General features: G+C 39.6%; 1 protein-coding gene across 3 annotated transcripts in view; it reads right to left on the bottom strand.

The window, feature by feature from the left end:
- The window catches only part of Nol8 (nucleolar protein 8), a 32,869-nt gene that overhangs the window by 7,243 nt on the left and 2,690 nt on the right, over positions 1-22,936 (bottom strand). For all 3 annotated transcript variants that reach the window (XM_090329936.1, XM_090329934.1, XM_090329935.1), the window contains exons 3-12: positions 22,279-22,341; positions 21,176-21,254; positions 18,932-19,067; positions 17,705-17,773; positions 14,161-15,945; positions 11,423-11,536; positions 10,777-10,899; positions 10,424-10,514; positions 4,747-4,882; positions 3,387-3,464 (exon numbers count right to left, since the gene is read on the bottom strand). In XM_090329936.1, the coding sequence (XP_090186062.1) occupies positions 3,387-3,464; positions 4,747-4,882; positions 10,424-10,514; positions 10,777-10,899; positions 11,423-11,536; positions 14,161-15,945; positions 17,705-17,773; positions 18,932-19,067; positions 21,176-21,254; positions 22,279-22,341 (2,674 nt within the window). The remainder of the gene's footprint in view (positions 1-3,386; positions 3,465-4,746; positions 4,883-10,423; positions 10,515-10,776; positions 10,900-11,422; positions 11,537-14,160; positions 15,946-17,704; positions 17,774-18,931; positions 19,068-21,175; positions 21,255-22,278; positions 22,342-22,936) is intronic.

Here is a 22,936-nt window from a genome sequence, read left to right as displayed (position 1 = left end):
CTCACATCTCAGTCTCCTGAGTAGCTAGAACTATAGGAATGAGCCACCAGGATTTGGCACATTCTCAAGGAAACTATCAGGTGTAAGGAATTATTTATCTTTTGGGCCTGCATCCTCAGCTGCAAAATGAACATAATGAATCAGATGCTTTCTAAGATCATTTTAAGTTTTTAACATTCTGGGAACTGTACCAAAGCAATGGAAGGAATCAATTATGATTCAGTTTTTAAAATGAAGTAGACATGTGCTAAATTTACTATGCTCTTTTGGTACTGTCTATATTATCATCTGCTCTGTGTTCAGAAATGAATATACTTTTCTTTTTAGCCTTAGACAAAAAAATAACATCGAAGTTTGAAGCAGTACAGAGTTTTTAGCAAATAAAAGATTAAAATAATGTTTTCTATTAGAGTGCACCTCATACAACATGTAGAAGACCAAACCAAAGTTGTTAAACAGCTAAAATGGTAGGGAAAAGGACATCCCCCACTCAGAGACAGAAAGTTTATTCTTCAGAAAACAAACCAACCTGGTTAGTTTTAAGATTGATATACTTCTTATGAATCTGATCTCTGTAAGAAAGTGTCACATAGACAATTCTAAGACATATCACCGAGATAGCATATGTAGCTTTAAACCTGGTTCCCATAACTCCTTCATGCTTCTTTCAAGAGTTTCAAGTTGGGCTGGGGATATGGGTTAGTGGTAAAGTGCTTGAGCATGCATGAAATCCTGGGTTCAGAAAAAGCCAGAAGTGGCGCTGTGGCTCAAGTGGTAGGTAGAGTGCTGGCCTTCAGCAAAAGAAGCTCAGGGATGGTGCCCAGGCCCTGATTTAGAAAGTGACTTCTGAGACTAAGGTCACAGCAAAAAGCATAATCTTGAAAAAAAAAAAAAACTTAGAATCTATATGGCCTTTGAAAAGTCAGCAGGTAATGGTGTTCAAAAAGAGCCTGGGAAGAAAATGGAAGAAAAGAAGATGCTTACTAGGTGGTAATAGAAAGTTTATCACCACTGTCACCTGTATTAATACAGAAAACAGAAAAACAACAAAAAGGCAAATAACTGGGATATTTCTCTAAAAAGATGTCCAGAAAGGTGTTGCCATTTTCCGATAGTTTCTTTTTTGGTCATTCCTGGGGCTTGAACTTAGGATCTGGGCACTGTCTGGGCTTTCTCAAGGCTGGTGCTCTACTGCTTGAGCCAAGTACCACTTCTGGCCATTTCTGTGTATGTGATACCAAGGAATCTAACCCAGGGCTTCGTGCATGCTAGGCAAGCAATCTACCACTAGGCTACTACGATCCTGATGGTTTCTTTTTAAAAATTGTTCTCTCTTTTTTTTTTTTTTTGACTGGTCCTGGCACTTGAACTCATGATCTTGTATTCTTGCTTGGCTTTGCTGATTGATTGATTGCTGATCCTGGAGCTTGAAGTCAGGGCCCAGGCACTGTCTCTCAGCGTTTTTTGGTCAAGGCTAAGCCCTAGAAAATTCTGTTTTGGGTGGCTAACTGATGGTAAAAGTTGCATGGACTTTCCTGTTCAGGATGGTTGTGAACTGCAATCCTCAGATTTCAGCATCTGAGCAACTACGATTATAGGCATAAGTCACTGGCACCCAGTTATTATTTAATTTTATTTCATTGACTTCAAGTAGTAACACATATCAATTTATGAGTACAATGATCTTGATCAATGTTATCCTTTGCTTGGTGTTTTTGTTCACAGCTGGTGCCCTACCACTTGAGCTAATTGTATGTATGGCTCAAGGACCTTACAGAAATCCCTAATCTTCAGAAGAAATGTGACATAAAATTTAAGAAATATTTTCTAGCCGAAGATCAAATCTATGACACTCTCAGGAAAAAGTGACATAATGCAGGAGCTGGCAAATTCTTATGGCCCATGTGTTAGATCATAGCTGCTTCCTATTTTTTTCTTTTTTTTTTTTTTTGGTGCCTGTCCTAGGGCTTCACTTCAGGGCTTGGGTGCTGTCCCTGAGCTATTTTGTTTCTAGCCTAGTGCTCTACCACTTGAAACACAGCTCAGTCTCATTGACTTTCCTGTCTTCAAACTATGATCCTCAGAACTCAAGCCTCCTGAATAGCTAGGTTTATAGGCCTAAGCCACCTGCGGCTGATTCCTGCTTGTATCTTTTTTTTTTTTTTTTTTTGCCAGACCGGTGGCTCCTTCCACCAATGACTAGAGGTCCAAAGTTCTCCAGAAAAGTCCATACATGGACATTCAAAGTTGTGAAGAGTTGGACTGATTTCTCAGTACAGGAAGACCATAAAGCCTGGTGACCTCTCAACAGCTGAAGATTGGTGAGACCAGCCAGCTCATCTAGTTTCTGGTTTCCCTCAACAAGAGAAGCTTCAAAGTCAGGCTTCCTTAATGTATTAAGTTATCTCTCATCTCTTTTGCTGTCCCTTGGTTATCTCATATTGTTACAGTATTTTACCTTGTTATCTGATATATTGTATATATGCTTACTTGGTTATTTGAAATAGGATAAGGAAGGGGGTAAAACAGGATGAGGGGCGAGGGTGGGGAAAGGGAAATGGGGACCAAGACATGAGAAAGGGTATATTGATACCTTCTACCTGGTGAATATAATGTAACCCTTCTAATAATTACAATAAAAATATATGAAAAAAGGCAGGCTTCCCATCTTGTTCATTCCTGATGCATTGCAACAGATCACAGTACATAGAAAAACAGGTACAAAATAAAACATAACTGAATATGGATGAATAAATTATCACTTGTTATTAATAATAAGTAAGAGGAGGAAAACACTCAAAATGACACAAACCTCCAAATTGGTTTTCTCTACCTACAATTTCTCCCCACATTAAATCATCATTGCTAAATAACATTAAATGAATTGAATCAATACACAGTTCTGCTATAGAAGGAAACCTCCTATACACATAACCTCCCTCGTATGCTGCTTTTTTACTGTATAGGTAGAGAAGAATTGTCAATCACAGAGACCATTTGGCATGCAAAGCCTAACGTATTTACTAATATATTTACTTTACTAATATAGTTACTAAAATATTTACTTTCCAGAAAGTATATAGACTTCAACTTGAAAATAAATCTTTGCTGTTGGTAGAGATAAGAGAAGGAAAATTTGGGACAAGGAAGGTGACACTGACCAAAAAATATTGTACTCATAATCTGACTTATAGAATTGTAACTCTCTCTACAACTACTTAATCATACCAAAATATGCAAAGAAAAAGAAATGTAAAGTTAAAAAAATAAAACATTTTTGCTAAAATCCTAGAGAGAGCTAGGAAACAGCAACAGTCTGAACCAGTGTCTCTCAGCATTGTATCTCAGCAGTTTCAGGACCAGAGATAAAAAGTAACTCAAGTTACCTGTCTTTGGGTTTATCATCTGTTTTTCTTTCATAAGTGGCATGGTCATGCCTTGTTGGATCATAACGTATAATATCCCTATGTAAAAAGAAGGAGGGTCAGAAGAAATTCTCAGAACATACATGTAAAACAATGTATTGCAAATTGTAACAAGACTAAAAAGACTAGTTCAGGGACAAAATCAAGCTAAATAAAATCAAAGATGACAATTTGTTTCTTGTTAGAAGAGTATTTTTAAATTATCTACTTTTGAGTTCCCCTGGATCTTTAAAATTTTTTTAAACATACTAAATTACATACATATGGAGGGATATACTACCAGGAATTTATGCAACTTTTTTTTTTTTGGGGGGGGGGGGTCAGTCATGGGGCTTGAACTCTGGGCTTGGACACTGTCCCTGAGCTGTTCAGCTCAAACCTAGGGCTTTACTCCTTGAGCTGCAATGCCACTTCCAGTTTTCTGGTGGTTTATTGGAGCTAAGAGTCTCATGGACTTTCATGCCTAGGCTGGCTTTGAATCATGATCATCAGATCTCAGCCTCATGAGTAGCTGGATTACAGGCGTGAGCTACCACTGTCCTGTTTACATGAACTATTTTACTGGTTAAGGCTGGGGTTGAACAGAAGTAGAGAAGAGAATAGGGGTCACAGGTTGGTAACTGACCCTAATGATATCCCAGGGTTCATTACACTAGTCTCTCTAAATGAACTTGAAAATTTCTATGTTGTAATTATACACCTTGATATTTAATATTTAAACTATTTTCCAATGGCTTAACTAATGGGAAGCATGCTGTTATAACATCTCTGTATCTATTCTATTGACAGAATATACAGTTATAAAACACATGTATACATAGATATAGAATATATAAAAATAATTTAAGATTAGTTTCTTAAAGTGAATCACTGGGTTAAAGGAAAGGCTATTATAAGAGGCAATGCATGTTGCCAAGTGGCTTGCCCCAGGAAGCTAAAAATGACCTGTCTAGGCCAAGTAAAGAGCCCAGTAGTAGCACTTCAGTAACATGTGCAACACCTTGACTCAATCATGTAAATTTTAGACTGTGTATATGGCTAATACTGGACTTTAACTCAGGGTCTAGGTGCTGTCCCTTGGCTTTTATGCTCAAGGCTTGTGCTCTAGCACTTGAGCCACAGCTCCACTTCTGGTGTAATTAGAGATAGAGTGTCGGACTTTCCTTCCCTTGGTTGACTTTGAACCTCAGTCTTCAGATTTCAGCCTCCCAAGTAGCTAGCTGTGAGCCACTAGTGCCTGGCTCAATCAACTAGTTTTAAACTCGGTTAAGACACTATGGCAAAAGAAAATATACTAGAAAGTGTAGGACATAAACCATACTTAAACTTCTTAGCAGCTGGTCCCTTGCTTAGAGGATTGTTCAAGTTGGTATGTAAAACACTTTGTACAACATTCAGGACTTTCTTTTTTTCTGCAGCAAGCTCATCTTCCTCAGCACTTCTCTTTTCATTAACCTCTTAAGAGAAAAAAAAAAAAAGATAAATTAAGAGACCACATGAAGCACCTGAACAAAATAGGTCAAGATAACAGAAAAGTTTTATCACATTATGCTATTATCCCTATCTAAGCACAACAAATCCAGAAATCACTTGACCAGCAAATGTTCTACATTTATTTCTAATTAACATAAAATTTGGACATATTGGCTTCAGTAGCAAGTCCATGGCAAGTACAGACTGAAAATGGAACACAGTAAGCTACTAATTATAAAATCAGAACACTTTTTTTTTTTTTTTTTGCCATTTCTGGGGCTTGGACTGAGGGGCTGGGTACTGTCCTTGGGCTTTCTCAAGGCAAGAGTTCTACCACTTGAGCCATAGCACCACTTCCAGCTTTTTCTATGTATGTGGTACCAAAGAATCAAACCCAGGTCTTTGGTCTTTGTGTATGCTCGGCAAGCTCGGCACTCCTGGCCCATAAGACACTGATTAAAAAAATATTCTAAAAATGTAAGCCTGATTGCATGTGAGTAAAATTGGTATCGAAAGACAGCAATTTATTTATTTATTTATTGCTGGCCCTGGGACTTGAACTCAGGGCCTATGTGCTGTCCCTGAGCTTTTTCACTCAAGTCTAACACTCTACTACTTAAACTATAGCTCCATTTCTAGCTTTTTGGTGACTAATAGAGTTTAGAGTTTCATGGACTTTCCTGCCTTGATTGGCCTCACATTAAGAGCCTCAAATAACAGTCCTCTAAGTAATGAAGATAACTGATGTAAACTTCTATCACCTAGCTATAAAAGATGGTAATTTAGTAACTTTTAATGTGACATTTTAGTAAACAGTTGCTTCAGTTTTTTATTTGGTATTACAGAAATAAACCCATGTACTCCATCAATAAGGCACCATGGAACTCCATAAGCTGTCACTCTAAACTAATGGAAACAAACAAACAAATATCAGAAAACAAAAATAGTTTGGATAACGATTTGTTAGAAATACAAAAAAGGCCTAAGCATGTAGCTTCTTCCAAATTATTGCAGGAAATCAACAACCAACAGAAATCAGGAAAAAAATGCCTAAGTGTTCAAAGCAGTCTTTAACTCCATCAAGAAGAGTTTATAAACCATTTTGGAGTATATGTAGGCAAACAACATGGATTCCCAGAAACAGATCATGCAGAAATAAAATGAACATACATGGCAAAGTTAAGAAGTATAGAATCCAGGGGTTGGGAGTTTGGCCTAGTGGTTAAAGTGCTTGCCTAGCATGCATGAAGACCCGGGTTCGATTCCTTGGTACCACATACGTAGAAAAAAGCCAGAAGTGGTGCTGAGGCTCAAGTGGTAGAGCTCTAGCCTTGAGAAAATCCAAGGACAGTGCTCAGGCCCTGAGCTCAAGCCCAGGACTGGCAAAAAAAAAAAAAAAAAAAAAAAAAAAAAAAAGAAGTATAGAAGCCAGATGCAGTGGCTTATGTTTGTAATCCTAGCTACTCAGGAGGCTGAGAATTGAGGATTTTGTTTCAAAGCACTAAAATGTCCGTGAGACTCTTATCTCTAATTAACACCGGAAAACTGGAAGTGGCCCTGGGGCTCAAGGGGTAGGGCAGTAGCCTTGAGCTGAAGAGCTCAGGGGCAGCACTGAGACCCAGAGTCCAAGCCCCATGACGGATGATTTAAAAAAAAAAAAAAAAAGTATAGAGAGCTTATATACCAGGATATAACATACAGAAAATAACAATATTCAACTTTTTTTTTTACCATACACACACACACACACACACACACACACACACACAATAGTATATACATATATAGTACTATGAGCATAAGGTGATACTTTCTCTGCAAAGCCAGATGATGAATTTGAATTTTTCTTTCTAGTAGGAAAAAGGCTGAATGTTCTTATCTTTTCTGTTTAACACCATAGCTGATGCAGGAGAACCTGGTGTCAGGAAAGAATTCAGGGACCATTCTACATAAGAGGTATTTTGGGGTTCCTAATTGTAAGACTTTCCAGATGATTGTGTCTTTTCTACCCAGACCTTAGGCAGAAAATTCCACCTTTCTTTTTTTTTTTTTTTTGCATCAGTTCTTTATTATAACCATACTGAATGGGATGGCTATGTCAAGATGATAAATGATTTCCTAAGTCATGAGTTACAGCATGAAAATGGATGAAAAACAAGTGAAGGATATAAATGGCACTGCCAAAGTTCTAAAACCAAATGAATTGTGCCATTGAGAGTAAAGTTATTGTGACCTTTTTCTCCACCTACTTCTACAAACTTGGTTTCCATGCTATGGAAAGTTGGAATATTAACACTGAGATTGTGGTTTGGCTTGTGAGAGGAAGCCTGGCTTTCTGGCAGCTTCTCAGTCTGTTCTCTGGTGCCATGGCTTCTTCTCAGTGCATCTGCTCAGGACACAGGGTAGGGCTCAGGTGCATTTTCAGGAGGGCAGACAGAGATGCCTTGGACTAACAGAGCAGCCACTCAGCACATGGAGATGTAAGTCTCCCTACACTTTTATTCTGTAATGACCTCCCTCTCTCAGACAGTTTCTTAAAAATCATAAAAATAAAAGCAGCAAATTTGGTTCACACATGACAGCTTATCCTTCGGAGATTGTGTGTCAAGGTGTTTTCCCTTTGTTCTGACATTTCTGACAAGAGTAAAGGCAGCACCCACCCCCTGTGTGGCTTGCGTAGGGAGAGGCCTGTGGCAAGATAGCTCCTTTGTATGTGGGAAGACAAATCACAGGGAGGTCTTGGTTTAGTTTTACAATCATGTTCACTCTTCTGTGTGGTTCCACCTTTCTTATTGATCTACTCACCCTTCTTTTCCCACTTCCATGGCCTCCTTTGTTTTGCAAATCAATTCTCAGAAAAGGGGAAAAAGAGCTACACTGAACAACTCTGATGTGGGAATTCCCCACCAGAGCCTTAGCAGACCAGGCTGCAACAGGACCGGACAACATTCTCATAGTACATTTGCTCCCATGTTTGGGAGGACAGAAGAAAAACCTGCCCCTTATGAGTGCTGAGGCAAATACATTACCATTTAAACAAATTTTAACCAAATAGCAAAAGTGAATAGAATACACTGCTCTGAAAGACTCAAGATGTAGGACACTGTGTTGCTTATCTGCAGGATAGATTAAAAACCGTGCTCTAAGTTTGGGAAAGGAAAAAATAAGATGGAGATTCTGTAGGTACTAAAGACAGAAATATCACCAACTCAGAGGAAAGAGTCCTAAGAAGCTATTTTAAATAGTGAGATTAATTAAAATTCAAGTTTGGATGTGTGTGTGTGTGTGTGTGTGTGTGTGTGTGTGTGTGTGTTAGGGTCTCACTAAAGTCCAGACTGGCCTTGCACTAGTGATCCTCTTGTCTGGAGTGCTCTGGATAACAAGTGTGACCCATCACACCATACTTGTGGAGTTTCATCACAATTTCAGGAAAGCCTGTGGGAAATATCCAGGGGACACTAAAACTGCAAAACAGACAGGAAATTGGGAACTATTCATGTATGAAAAGGGAAGGTTAAAGCTACAAGTTTGTTGTTTTTGCCAGTCCTGGAGCTTGAATTCAGGGCCTAAGCACTGTCCTTGGGCTTTCCTCAAGGCTAGCATTCTACCATTTGAGCCACTTTATTTCTTCTGTTTTTGTGGTACTGCAGAATGGAACCCAGGGCTTCATGTATGCTAGGCAAACACTCTACCACTAGGCTACTCTGCTGGCCTAAAGCTACAAGTCCTTAAAGGAACTCTAAAGAGCACAAATCTGGATGCAAAGGAAAAATTAAAAACCAATAGTAAGGAAGAAACCAAATGCAGGTCACAAGAAAATCAACAGTAACAAGGGTTAATGGCCTTTTTTTTTTTTTTTTTGCCAGTCCTGGGCTTGAGCTCAGGGCCTGAGCACTGTCCTTGGACTTTCTCAAGGCTAGAGCTCTACCACTTGAGCTTTTTTCTATATGTGGTACCGAGGAATTGAACCCGGGTCTCCGTGCCTGCTAGGCAAGCACTCTACCACTAGGCCAAACTCCCGGCCCTATTTTTTTTTTTTTTTGCCAGTCCTGGGCTTGAGCTCAGGGCCTGAGCACTGTCCTTGGACTTTCTCAAGGCTAGAGCTCTACCACTTGAGCCTCAGCACCACTTCCGGCTTTTTTCTATGTATGTGGTACCGAGGAATCGAACCCGGGTCTTCATGCATGCTAGGCAAGCACTTTAACCACTAGGCCAAACTCCCGGCCCGGTTAATGGCCTTTTAATGGGATGAAGGAGGCAAGGAAGGTGCTGCTTGAAAAATGCTACCCACATGTAGACATATTGTTCTGTTTTGACACCTACAAAAAGTGACAGGATTTAAGGTTCTGTTTCTTTCTATGGGTTAACACATTATTTTCAGTAGAAGATCTGAAAGTGCTGACTTAGAAAAGTTAGTGTAGATCCTAAAACTACACTCTAAATCTTATTGTCTTGAAATGTATAATATTGTTAATAGTCACCTGAAAGCACTGAGAGGGTAAAACAAGTTGTCCATGGCTCAGGTACCTGAGAGGCTAAGATTGTTGAGATCCTGGTTTGTGGGATGCTTAGGCAGAAGAGTTCGTAAAACACCTTCTCAATGAACAACTAGACTTCATTTTCAATGAAAAACTTGTTATACTACCAACTTGGAAGTCTAACAGATAAATGGAGCTCAGCTGACCCTATCTCAAAAAAATTATTTAAAGAAAAGAAAAAAAGGCTAGGTATTGGTGACTCACACCTATAATCCTAGCTACTTAGGAGTCTGAGATTTGAGACTGAGGTTCGAAGCCAGCCTGGGCATAGAACTGTGGAAGACTTAGCTCCAATGAAGTGCTCAAAAGAAAAAAAAAAAAAAAAGCCAGAAATAGAGCTGAAGCTCAAGTGGCAGAGTGCTCCCCTTGGGCAAAAGAAGCTCAGGGAGAGCACCTAGGTCCTAAAAAAAAAAAAAAAGAAATCCTAGAAAGCAAGTGTGAACTTTCATTAAAAAAAAAAAAAAATTCTATGGGGCCGGGAGTTTGGCCTAGTGGTTAAAGTGCTTGCCTAGCATGCATGAAGACCCGGGTTCGATTCCTCGGTACCACATATAGAAAAAAGCTGGAAGTGGTGCTGAGGCTCAAGTGGTAGAGCTCTAGCCTTGATAAAGTCCAAGGACAGTGCTCAGGCCCTGAGCTCAAGCCCAGGACTGGCAAAAAAAAAAAATTCTAGAAAGGCAAATGTGAACTGTCATACCCACACCAAAATTTACCACACAACTGAAACAGATTGTTATGTAGGATACTCACCTTTCTCTATTCACGCCAAGAATGAGATAAAGGATAGTATTGATTCCTATACTATTTTTCAGCTTCAAGGAATTATTACTGTGTAGATGTAAGAAATGCTATATCAAATAAATATCGGACTACACACTCCTCAATTGAACACCTTGGGGTTGATGTGTCTGTGTTTGTTAAATGAAGGAGGTACACTGGATGATTTCTCATACTCCCAGATCTATGTCGGAACAACAAAGTATTTACCTTCCTGCTCCTCTTCACTGTCACTCTCTAAAAACCGAGAGTCCATACGGAATCTGTCATCCCCGCCAAAGTGTGACTGTAAATTCATGAGCTACATGGATAAAAAGTATACACAAGTGACAACCAGATTCTCAATAAACTGCTTATCAGATCACTCTTTCCTCCACCCAGACATTCAGATCATTAACATTTGTATTGGACCAATCAGGTCACAGAGGATGGATGCCCCACATTCCCAAATCCCTAACACAACAATGTGGGACAAAACCTCTCATATGGATATACCTAGATTTAAGGACTACCTTGAAAAATAAGACATGCCCCAAGCTTTTCTATTTTTTGTCTTCACAAACCTTCTGTCCAGCTTTGCCTTCAAACTGTGGTTTAATCCTGAACCTGTCACTGTCATCTTCAGAATCCGATTCCTCATTATCACTGCTATCAAACAGCTTTCCAGTTGAGTTACCCACAGACTCCTGTTAGATAAAAATCAAATGTTTGTTAACTGAGGCAATCAGGATTCCCTTCATAATGGAATCTTCCCATATATAAAAACCAACAACCCAGATACATCTGCCAGGAACAAGTAGGTGGTGGGTGGGTAAGATGAGAACTCCTGACTCATGCACTTGAAAGAGGCCTCTGGGATCATTACTTCAAATGCTCCCCAAGGTTACTGGACTCAAGGTGTAATTATTGTATGCAAGACTTCCTGCATTCTTTCACTAATTTTGGCCTAATATTGCAGATATTGTAAAGCCCTGCCATGTCTATGAGTGGTGGCCTAGGGAATTCTAGGTCTTACTACAGCTCCCAGGAGGATTTTGTTGAACTGACAGTTGAGTGGAAATTTTGTTAGACAACAATGGATCTACTGCTAAGAATGTCTTTAATCCCACCCACTTGGGAGGATGAGGTAAGAAGACTAGCCATAAATTCTAAGTTGGTCTGAGTCTGTAGAGTAGATGAATGTCAATAGGGATGTTTGGAATATCTTACTTTCACCGGCTTCTCTCTTGGGTGGCTTTGGTCCTGAGTAGATGTCTCATCTGTCTCACTTTCACCATCAGAATCAAAGATGATGTGTGTTGACTTTTTCTCCGGATGCCCATCCTAGGAATCATCAATAACATCACGTTTTAAGACCAGTCTCACACTGAACATGGCAAAAAGCCATCATCTCCTCTAGCTGTCTATGTCCTTTTTTTTTTTTTTTTTTTTTGTGGGGGTCATGGGCCTTGAACTCTGGGCCTGGGCTCTGTCCCTGAGCTCTTCTGCTCAAGGCTACTGTCTTATCCCTTGAGCCTCAGCCCCACTTCCCATTTTCTAGTGATTAATTGGAGGTGAGTCTCATGTCTTTAGTGCCCCTGACAGGCTTTGAAACATAATCCTCAGATTTTAGTCCCCTGAGCAGCTAGGTTATAGGCGTGAGCCACCTGCCCATCTGTCCTCTTCCTTTTCTAGTGAGTGCCATTATCACCTATTTGTCCTAGAGAGAAACTCAAGACACTTTTTTCTCCACATCCAGTGATCAAGTCCTATCAATTTAAGTTCTTTGTATCTTTCAGGCTACTCACAACATCTTGCTTTGATTATGGCCCTCAACCTGAAGGCTGATTCCAGATATAATCCTTTCAATTCATTGTTTTTGTCATGGTCTGAAGGATTTCTCCTGAGAGGTTGAAAAATTTTGCTCAAGGTAAGCATTTTAAACTCTGCAGACCCCATAGGGTCTCTGTTTTATATTATAAAAAAATCATAGTGCCAGGGGTGTAGACTAGTGGTAGAGTGCTTTCCTAGCATGCATGAAGCCCTGGGTTCGATTCCTCGGTACCACAGAAAAAGCTGGAAGTGGCACTCTGGCTCACGTGGCAGAGCCCTTGAGAAAGCCCAAGGAGAAAGCCCTGAGTTCAAGCCCCAGGACTGGCACAAAAATAAAAAAAGCAAACAAAAAACACAACTTAGGCTGGGACTGTGGCTTAGTGGTAGAGTGTTTCTCTACCATGCATGAAGCCCTGGGTTCTATTCCTTAATACTACAGAAACAGAAAAAGCCAGAAGTGGTGTTATGGCTCAGGGACAGAGTGCTAGCCTTGTGCAAAAGAAGCTCAGGGATAGTGCTCTGGCTCTGAGTTTAAGCCCCAGGACTGGCAAAAATCAAAAACAAAAACACAAATACTATTTGCTCATGTCTGTAACCCTAGATTTCCTCAGGAGTCTGAGCTGAGGATTAGGCTTCCAGGCAGGAAAATCTGTGAGATTCTTATCTACATTTAGTGGCCAAAATGCCACCTGTGGAAATGTGACCCAAGTGGTAGAGAGCTAGTCTTGAGGGGAAAAAGCTAAGAGATAGAGCCTAGGCCCTGAGTTCAAGTCCAGTATGGGCACAAAACACAACAAAAACATTGTTAGCTGTGTAACTGTACATAAACAGGTTATGCAATGAATGGCCTGTAAGCTGCAGTTTGCTAACTCCTGATCCAAATGTGTAAAACTAATAAACTAATCTTACTAATCTTCAATGCCTTAAAACTCTTCACTGCATTTTTTTTTTTTACAGCTTTAAGAATAAAGTCTGTTCTCAGTACAACTCAGTCATACTTATTATGATAGCTTCACTTCCTTCCAACTTATAACCTGGAAGTCTCAGTCTCACTAAAAATACACGCTCTTGTACAAGTTGCTCATCACAATAAATGTCAGCAAAGTAGAAATCACTTTTTGTAGTCAGGATTCCAGTTAAAGTGGTAGAATACTAACCTTGAATGAAAAGCTAAGGCTCAAGTTAAAGCCTCAAGTTAAAGTCTCAGTTCCCACATAAAACAAACACACAACAAATTTCTTTTCCTTTTTGGCCCCTGATTCTGGAGCTTAAATTCAATGCCTTGAGCTCTTGTTAGACTTTCTTGTTCATGGTTCTACCACTTGAGTCACACATACAGTCAAGCTTTTTTCCCCCGGCTCAATAGAGAAAAGAATCTTGGATTTTTCCCAGTCTACCTTCCTTCAAACCCTGATCCGCAAATCACAGACTCCTTCCTTCTTTTTTTTTTTTAATGGCCAGTCCTGGGGCTTGAACTCAGGGCCTGGGCACTGTCTTTGAGCTTTCTGATTGCTAGCACTCTACCACTTGAGCCACATCACCACTTCCGGCTTTTGTGTATGTGGTTCTGAGGAATCGAACCCAGGGTTTTATGTATGCTAGGTAAGCACTTTACCACTAGGCCACCCTCTAGTCCCAAATTACAGACTTCTGATATTAGCAATTAGTCATAAGCTGCCAGAGCTTTGCTTATATAAATTTAAAATATTTTCAACAATGTCTCTTCCTTTAGGAGTTATACAACCTCCTAACTTCTTCTTCTTCTTCTTTTTTTGGTGGGTTATGAGGCTTGAACAAGGCCTGGGCAATTTCCTGGAGCTCTACAGCTCAAGGCTACTGCCCAAATCTTAGGCCTGGGCATTGTCCCTGAGCTCTTCAGCTCAAGGCTACCGCCCTACCCTTGAGCCATGCCCAACTCCCGTTAATTGTAGATAAGAGTCTCAGGTCCTTTTGTGCCTGGGCTGGCTTTGAACCTTGATCCTCAGATCTCAGCCTCCTGAGTAGCCTAGGATTATAGGTGTGAGCCACCAAGCTTGCTTGGCACAACCTATCAACACAAAAAATCAAACTGGTGAATACTTTGACAATGACCTCTAGAGTATTTCATTAAATTCACAGAATGAAAATACACTCACCAAATTTGCCAGTGCATTGTGTACTAGTGTCTTCTGTACTTCTCTGGCTTTCTGCCTTGCCTCCAAGGCTGCCAAACGCTTCTGATTGTCTTCAGTATGCTTATCCTTTGTATTCACATCTGAAGAGTTACTAATAGAAAGTGAAAAATCAGCTGTGCTTTTCTTGTCTTTGCTGGGAGAGCTCTTAGATAGTTTCATCAGAGATGTGAGGCTGCTTGAATTAGACTCCTCTTCCTCTGAAGCTTGTTCTTGTTTCTTGGTCTTATGGCAAGCATCTTTGTCAAAGCCTATCTCACGAGTCTTTACAGTTGCAGCTAAGGATTTCTTGCTTTTTACTAGCAATGGACAGGAAGTTTTACCTCCACTTTGAAAACCATTAGAGGATACTATCTTATGATCTTTACCCTCAAGAGCAGGCTGTTTTTTTTGAGGCTGAATGTGGTTTGAGGCATCCACTGTCTTTGCAGATTGGCATGCAGTCTGTCTACATGATGGATCATTAGTGCACGGGGATCTATTTTCCATGGAAATGCTATTGGGATGCTCACGGTTCAACGAACTTGGATCTTCATGAACATTATTAGAGGCAACAGTCTCTTTCAATTTTTTTTTCACTGATTCTTCCTCATAAAGACAACCTACTCCCTTGAATGCCTGGAACTTTGGCTTTAACTTGTTTTCTTTTGTTTTCTTATTATTGTAAGTATTTTCTTCCTCTAAAAGAGAAGCTACAATCTCCTCAGGACTAATACACTGTTGACGTCTATTGAGGTTACAGGGAGTCTTGAGGTTCTTGGAGGCTATGTCAGATTTGCAGTGGCTGGTTGTTTCTGGGTCATCACTCTCATTATCTTTTTCTGGAATCTTCTGAGCAATGTCAGCCAACTGTTCTAAATCAGCCAATGTGAGATTGATACGGGAACAGTTTTCCATCATAGCTTTATATTCCTCATCGCCCTCAGACTCTTTATCATCACTACTGCTGGGGCTGGAGTTGGACAAAGGGTTATGATTAAGAGAATTCACTCCGTGAGTGAGGACTGTCTCTTGTTTTTTTTTCCTTTTTTGTACCTTGATACAACGATCAGAAAGTTCTTTCTTTTTGAAAGATGTTTTCTTGTGTATAGATGTTTCTGTCTTTGAAAATTCTTCACTGTTCTTAACCTTACCAATGTTTTTCTTCATTGCGATGATTTCATCTGTATCACTTGAGTCGTAATCACTTCTTGCAGTATTTTCACCAACATGGCAGGCATCGTTAGTGATACTCAAATTTGCTCTTACGATTTCAAAGGGATCATTTTCAGATTCATTTACTGAGGAACACATAACTCTCTGTAAATTTTTCTCTTCTGCAATCATCATTCTCAATTCATCTTCAGAATCAATATCATCATCAGACATCCTATTTTTTTTCCGGGAAGACTGTAAGCCAGAAGTCTGAAAATGCACATCATGGATAGGGAGTGATTTAGAAGTAACAACAGGATCACAAGCTATCTTCTGTGTGGCCTTCTGCTGTGTTGATATATTATCTGTTACCCAATTTGCCTTTTGAATTGTAGCAGAGCCCTTGGAGCGAGTGCAGTCCTCATCCTTATGTACTTTTATCATCTTTTGTGGAGAGCTATAAAATTCAGAGAATTCTCCTCGACGTTTCTTACTCATAGGATCATTGCCTCCTTCCAATTCCCAAGTGAGACTACTGATGGGAATGGTATTTGTGAAATCTTCTGCTATCTTCTTTAGGTTGTGACAGTATTTTGATGGATCATATTTCACGATGTCACCCAGAGTCAAGGAACAAAGCAAAAGCACTAAGTGTTAAGAAAACCTGTCAATGTGATGTGAAGCAAACAATTTCATTTAATCTTTTTTTTTTTTTTTTTTTTTGATGTAGGTCCTGTAGCTTTAACTCAGGGCCTGGCTGCTGTCCTTTTCCCCTTAAGTTTAGCATTCTACTACTACTTGAGCCAGAGCTCCATGTTTAGCTTTTTGGTAGTTAGATGGAGGTAAGAGTCTCATGAAATTTATTCCCCAGGCTGGATCCTCAAATCTCAATTCTCAGACTCCCGAGTAGCTAGGATTAGAGGTATGAGCCACTGGCACCTGGCAATATTATTTAATATTATTCTATATCATCCTGCAGCCTGCTGCCATCAGGCTGCTACATAGTTCCCATCAAAGAAAGTGGTGACTCCACTAATAATCCTGTAGGACCTATGAAATTGAGCTTCTTATGACATTTTCATAATTAAAACAAAGCACCAACATTGTAAGATGGCAGAAATTACTTGGATGGTATAAAAATATTACAGCAAATACTAACATATACCATCTGAACAGTAAGTAGTCCATAATATAAACTTTTCAGGGTCGCAGATAAAATCTGACCTCACTGATCAGGCACCAGAATTTGTTTCCTCTGTACTTCATTCTATTTCTCTACCTACCACTTTCCTGCTTGTTTGATATTTTTACCTACTAAATTTCTCCCACCTATCTCTCTCCCTCTCCCTCTCTCTCTTTCTCTCTCTCTCTCTCTCTCTCTCTCTCTCTCTCAATCTTTGCCAGTCCTGGGCTTGGGCTCAGGACCTGAGCACTGTCCTTGGGTTTTCTCAGGCTAGAGCTGTACACTTGAGCCACTTCTGGCTTTGTAATACCAAGGAATCAAACCCATCTTCATGCACGCTACACAAAGTCTCTACCACTAGGCCAAACTTCTGACCTCCTATTTTCCTCTTTTACCTAATATTTTCCTCTTTTGGAAAATTTTATCTTATCACTTTTCTAAGATTAAAAAAAATCTGCTGAGCGAGTTGGCTTATTTTATTTATATGGTTCCAAAAAATTGAATGCAGGGCCTCATGCATGCTAGGCAAGCAGTCTACCACTAAACCATATTCCCAGCCTCATCACTGTTTCATTAATTCAAACTCACATCAAGTTTTAAAACTCTTCACAATAAACCTTGTTCTTTACTCACTCTATATCTCCTTTACTAATGGCTGTGAATCCATATGAAATAAAATACATGATTTAACAAAACTGTTTTAGCATTTAACATACATATTGTTTAACTGTACAAAACCTTACAATAGGCTGGGCATGGTGGTTCACACCTATAATCCTAGCTGCTCAGGAGTCTGAGTTCTGAGGATCATGATTCAAAGCCATCTCAGGCACTTAAAAAGTCCATGAGACTCTTATCTTCAATTAAGCACTAGAAAAACCAGAAGTGATGCTGTAGCTCAAGGGGTAGGGCAGCCTTAAGCTGAAGAGCTCAGGGATAACACCTAAGCCCAGAGTTTAAGCCCCACTACCGACCCCACCCTCCAAAAAAATCCCTCACAATATTCTCTCATTTTCTCTAAATTGTTATATAAATGTAAATAAATAGATCTTACCTTGCTTAGAAGTGGGAACATATAACCTGTAATACACCTAAAAATTTACCAATAGAGATATCCTAAGTATATTCTGTAAGCATCTATCACTTTAAATAAATAATAATCTACTCTGAGAAACTAATCACAAAGGATATTTTGTGTTTATGTTGATTCTTAAGGTGAAGAACAGGTAAGACTCTTCCAAATTTACTCACAACCCAATTCTAAAAAATAAACAAACAAACAAATGTCACAGCCAAAGTATATATAAAATTTTTTAAAAGTTAACGGTGGGCAATTAGTACTGTTGGGTTTCATTTCTGACAATAAAACTAGAGTTCCCAAACAAAAGTGTGAGAGGAAAGAAACTAGAAAGGAGTAGACATTAATCCCAAATCTATCATGAAGGACATTACATAAAAACAGCTGGTGGGGCTGGGAGTTTGGCCTAATGGTAGAGTGCTTGTGAAGCATGCACTAAGACCTGGGTTCCATTCCTTGGTACTACATACACAGAAAAAACCAGAAGTGGGGCTGTGACTCAAGTGGTAGAGCTCCAGCCTTGAAAAAGCCCAAGGACAGTGCTCAGGTCCTGAGTGTAAGCCCAGGACTGGCAAAACAAACAAACAGAAAAAAAAAAAGCAGCTGGTAGTAGGAAGACACTCTTGAGCAAAGTGCCAGTGGCTCACACCTGTGTTCCTAGCTACTTAGGAGGCTGAGAACTGAGAATCTCAGTTTCAAGCCAGACTGGGCAGGAAAGTCTGTGAGATTCATATCTCCAGTGAACTATTCAGAAGAAGCTGGAAGTGGCATTGTGACTCAAGTGGTAGAATACTAGCCTTCAGCAAAAGAAGCACAGGGACAGTGCCCAAGCCCTGAGTCAAGCCCCAGGACTGGTATTTAAAAAAAAAAAAAGGCAATCTTGGGAGATCTGTATACATTTCTTACCACCTACAGAATTTGTGAGACAGCTTCCTCCAGAGTTTGAATTTCTGCTTATATAAAATGGCAAAGGGGCCGGGAGTTTGGCCTAGTGGTTAAAGTGCTTGCCTAGCATGCATGAAGACCCGGGTTCGATTCCTCGGTACCACATACATAGAAAAAAGCCAGAAGTGGTGCTGAGGCTCAAGTGGTAGAGCTCTAGCCTTGAGAAAGTCCAAGGACAGTGCTCAGGCCCTGAGCTCAAGACCAGGACTGGCAAAAAATAAAAATAAAATAAAATAAAATGGCTGAGAACTATGCTTATTTGACTGTAAATCTACAATGAAAATCCTAAGTGCAATCTATGTTAATGCTTCAAAGTAAGGTAAAAAAATGACACCACAATCACATGGCCTTAGGGCCAATTCTAAGACTGGTTAAGGCTAATGGAGAAGACTCACTTTATGTCCTGGGACTTCTGTTCCTGGCACAGCTTTCATATGGAAACCCATTCCTCCTATCTCTTCGGAGAAGCTGCTATTGCTTGTTTTTGATTTTTCTTTCTTTACTTTTGCTTCTTCTCTCTCTTGGGCCAACCTGAATCAAATAGGAATCAAAAGAAAAGAGTTAAAATAATCGCCTACGCACAAATGTTTATTTTTTTTCAGTTGACCTTAAATGTACATTATAAATAGGTGCATAATTATTTTATTTATTCATTTTTGTCAGTTATGGGGCTGAACTCTGGGCCTGGGTACTGTCCCTGAGCTCTTCAGCTTAAGGATACTGCCCTAGCCCTGGAGCCGCAGCACCATTTTTGGTTTTCTGGTGGTTGATTGGAGAGGAGTCTCACAGACTTTAGTGCCCAGGCTGCCTTTCAACCGAGATCCTCAGATGGCAGCCTCCTGAGTAGCTATCATTATAGGTGTAAGCCACCAAGCCTGGGTAGGTGCATAATTATTATTATTATTATTTTTTTTTGCCAGTCCTGGGCTTGAGCTCAGGGCCTGGGCACTGTCGTTGGACTTCTCTCAAGGCTAGAGCTCTACCACTTGAGCCACAGCACCACTTCCGGCTTTTTTCTATGTATGTGGTACCGAGGAATCGAACCCGGGTCTTCGTGCATGCTAGGCAAGCACTTTAACCACTAGGCCCAACTCCCGGCCGGTGCATAATTATTAAAACGAAAGCAAAACATCACTTTGTTTATGGCATAATGACATATTATTTTCTGGATATATAAGACATTTTCATTGCAGAATAACTGGCAAACATAGAAATGCAAAGAAAAGGAAACATGTTTCTCGTTTCCCATTTCACATTCTCCTCCTAATGCTTTGTCTATTACTTCAGTCTCTATATAGATGTATGTGTGTGTGTCTATATCCATGTCTATGTGCACATGGCAGAGACAGGAAGATCAGGTCTGAGGACAGCTTGGATAAAGTTAGCAAGATACAATCTCAAAAACAAGCTAGGTTGGTATAGGTTGGGAGAGGTATGATGATCTCCATCTGACATCATCAGCATTGGCAAATGTACAGAACTATTCTTTTTTTGTGCTGCTCCTGGGGTTTGAACTTAGGATCTAGGTATTGTTCCTAATGTTGTTTTACTTCAGATTAGTGCTCTATCATTTGAGCCACAGCTCCATTTGCAGCTTTTTTGGGGGAGAGATGATTGGAAATAAGAATCTCATAGACTTTCCTGCCCAGGCTGACCTCTAAAGGCTATCTTCAGATTTCAGCTACCTGATTAACTAGGATTACAGGTATGAGCCACCTGTAACAAGACCCTATCTTTTTTTTTTCCCCGCCCCGCCTTTGGTTGTGGGACTTGAACTCTTGTGCCCGGGTACTGTACCTGAGCTCTAGCTCAAGGCCAACTAGTGCTCTAGCACTTGAGGCACAGTACCATTTCCAGTTTTCTGGTAGTTAATTGGAGGTAAGAGTCTCACAGACTTTAGTGCCCAGCCTGGCTTTGATCTGTGATCCTCAGATCTCAGCCTTCTGAGTAGCTAGGATTACAGGCATGAGCCACCACACTAGGCTTCAAGACCCTATCTTAAACACAAAATTAAAAAGCAAAATGACTGGGGGCAGGGCTTAGTGGTACAGCATTTGCTTAGCATGTTCATACTGAGTTCACCTCTCAGTATGGACAAATAAATAAGAATAGTATAACAATTTGTTGTTACATTATTTTTTTTAAAGCCAGGTGTACTACTCCTATGCTTCTCATATGGATGTCTAATACCTTTATATGTTTGAGTGACAATAGTATTAACAATCAAAATCAATATAACAATTTAGTAATATCTTCTTGCAATAAACCCCACAAAACACATGCATGTATATAAGAGATATGTTCAAAAATCATTTACAATCATGAGAAGACAGAAATAGCCTAAATATGCATTTTTGAAATTTAAAGGAATGGGGAAACTACATTAACACAGAAAGTCTGAATGAAGGGAATATTGTGTTTTTATAGCTTAATATGTGTATACATAAATGCAATAAATCCTATATCTGTGAGGCCTACGGTGAAAAGAGTAAGAAATGAGAGTGATGTCAGCTCTACCTGCAATGTGTGAATTTGCTAATACCATATAATGTGGTATTTATTTTTCAACTAAATTAAGAGAATATATAAAACGGACTGTAATATAAATAGGACATAAATCTATCTGGGACAAATTTTACCTGTGTAAAAAACTTTCTTTTGCTAGCTGAATTTGCAGTGTTCCACCTTTCCATTTTGTTTTGTTTAAAACAGACATACCTGTAAGGTAGAATCATCACAAAAGTAAATGGTAATGCAAAAATATATTATAGCACTAATTATTTAGTATCAAGAAGGTAGATTTGTTTAACACAAAACTACATCTAGAGAGATCTACATAATCTTGTATTTTTGTTTCACTATTAACACTTACTACTTTTTTCTTTTTTGTGTGGAAACAGGTTCTAGGTATTGTCCCTGAGTTCTTTTGCTCAAGTCTAGTGCTCTACACTTTGAGCCACAGTGTTACTTGTTTTTTTTTTTTGGGGGGGGGGGTGGAGGATGATGAGTCCAGGGGCTTGAACTCAGTGCCTGGGCACTGTCCCTGAGCTTCTTTTGCTCAAGGCTAGCAGTCTACTACTTTCAACTTCTTCTCTTTATGTGGTACCGAGGGAATGAACCCAGTGCTTTATGCATGCTAGACAAGCATTCTACCACTAAGCCACATTCCCAGCCTCTGTATCAGTTATATCTATGAAAGTTTGGTCTTTTGCCTGAATGATATGAAATTATGTGGCTTTCTCCCACTTGAACCACATGTCCACCTTGACCTTTTCTGGTTATTTTGAAGATGGAGCCTCATAGATTTTTCTGCAGTTTGGCCTCAAAACATAATCCTCCAGATCTTAACATCCTGAATAATTGGATTTTAGATATGAGCCTGGCTGAAATACATGGATACAAATACACACACACGTTTAGATCTCTGACACTTTTTTTTTTTTTTTGGACTAGTCCTGGGGCTTGAATTCAGGGCCTTGGCACTGTCCTTGAGCTTACTCAAGGATAGAACTCTACCACTTGAGCCACAATACCACTCCCAGCCTTTTCTGTGTATGTGGTACTGAGGAATTGAACCCACGGGCATTGTGCATGCTAGGCCAGCACTCTACCACTGGGCCACACTCCCAGCCCTCTTGATATATTTAAAAGTTGCTGTTGAAGCTGAGTTTAGAATTAGTTATTTCAAGTCTCACAATGATATCAAGTGACAAAGAATACAGAAAATATATAACACTCTTACATTTTTTCAGGTCTGCTTCTGCTATGTTGATGTTAATGTATGCAAAGACTTTCTGTGAGTTTCCTAAAAGTAAAAATAAATTTATTTAAACTCATATCCACAGAACAATATATATATATATATTGATGAGCTGTTAGAAATGTATTCAATAAGAAAAAATTATTTTTCAATGGATACAAACTTCATTTTTCCAAGTATAGGAAAATATTGAAAGAAATCGGTTAAGCAAAAAAATTCACTCAGTTAAAGGAAACTCCTAGACTATAGGTTAGTGATAGTCTATTTAACAGGATACTTTAATTTCATTTGAAAAATGTTTCTGGTCATTCCTGTGACTTGAACTCAGGGGCTGAGCACTATTCTTGAGCTTCTTTTGGTTAGCAATCTACCACTTGAATCACAGTGCCACTTTTTGGCCTTTTCTGTTTATGTGGTATTGAGGAATTAAACCCCAGGCTTCATGCATGCAAGGCAAGCATTCTACCAAGCCACATTCCCAGACCTTAACAGGACACTTTTAGGTAATAATTTTATTTTATTTTTTGTCTTGTTCATTGTGGGGCTTGAACTCTGGGCCTGGCCGCTGTCCTTGAGCTCTTCAGCTCAAGATTAGCACACTACCAAGTTGAGTTACAATGCCACTTCCAACAGGACACTT

The sequence above is a fragment of the Megascapheus bottae genome, chromosome 3 (genome assembly GCF_031878675.1).
Source record: "Megascapheus bottae isolate mThoBot1 chromosome 3, mThoBot2.hap1, whole genome shotgun sequence".
Classification (NCBI taxonomy): Eukaryota; Metazoa; Chordata; class Mammalia; order Rodentia; family Geomyidae; genus Megascapheus; species Megascapheus bottae.
The sequence above is the reverse complement of the archived record's forward strand: the minus strand, read 5'-3'. Positions and strand labels throughout refer to the sequence as shown.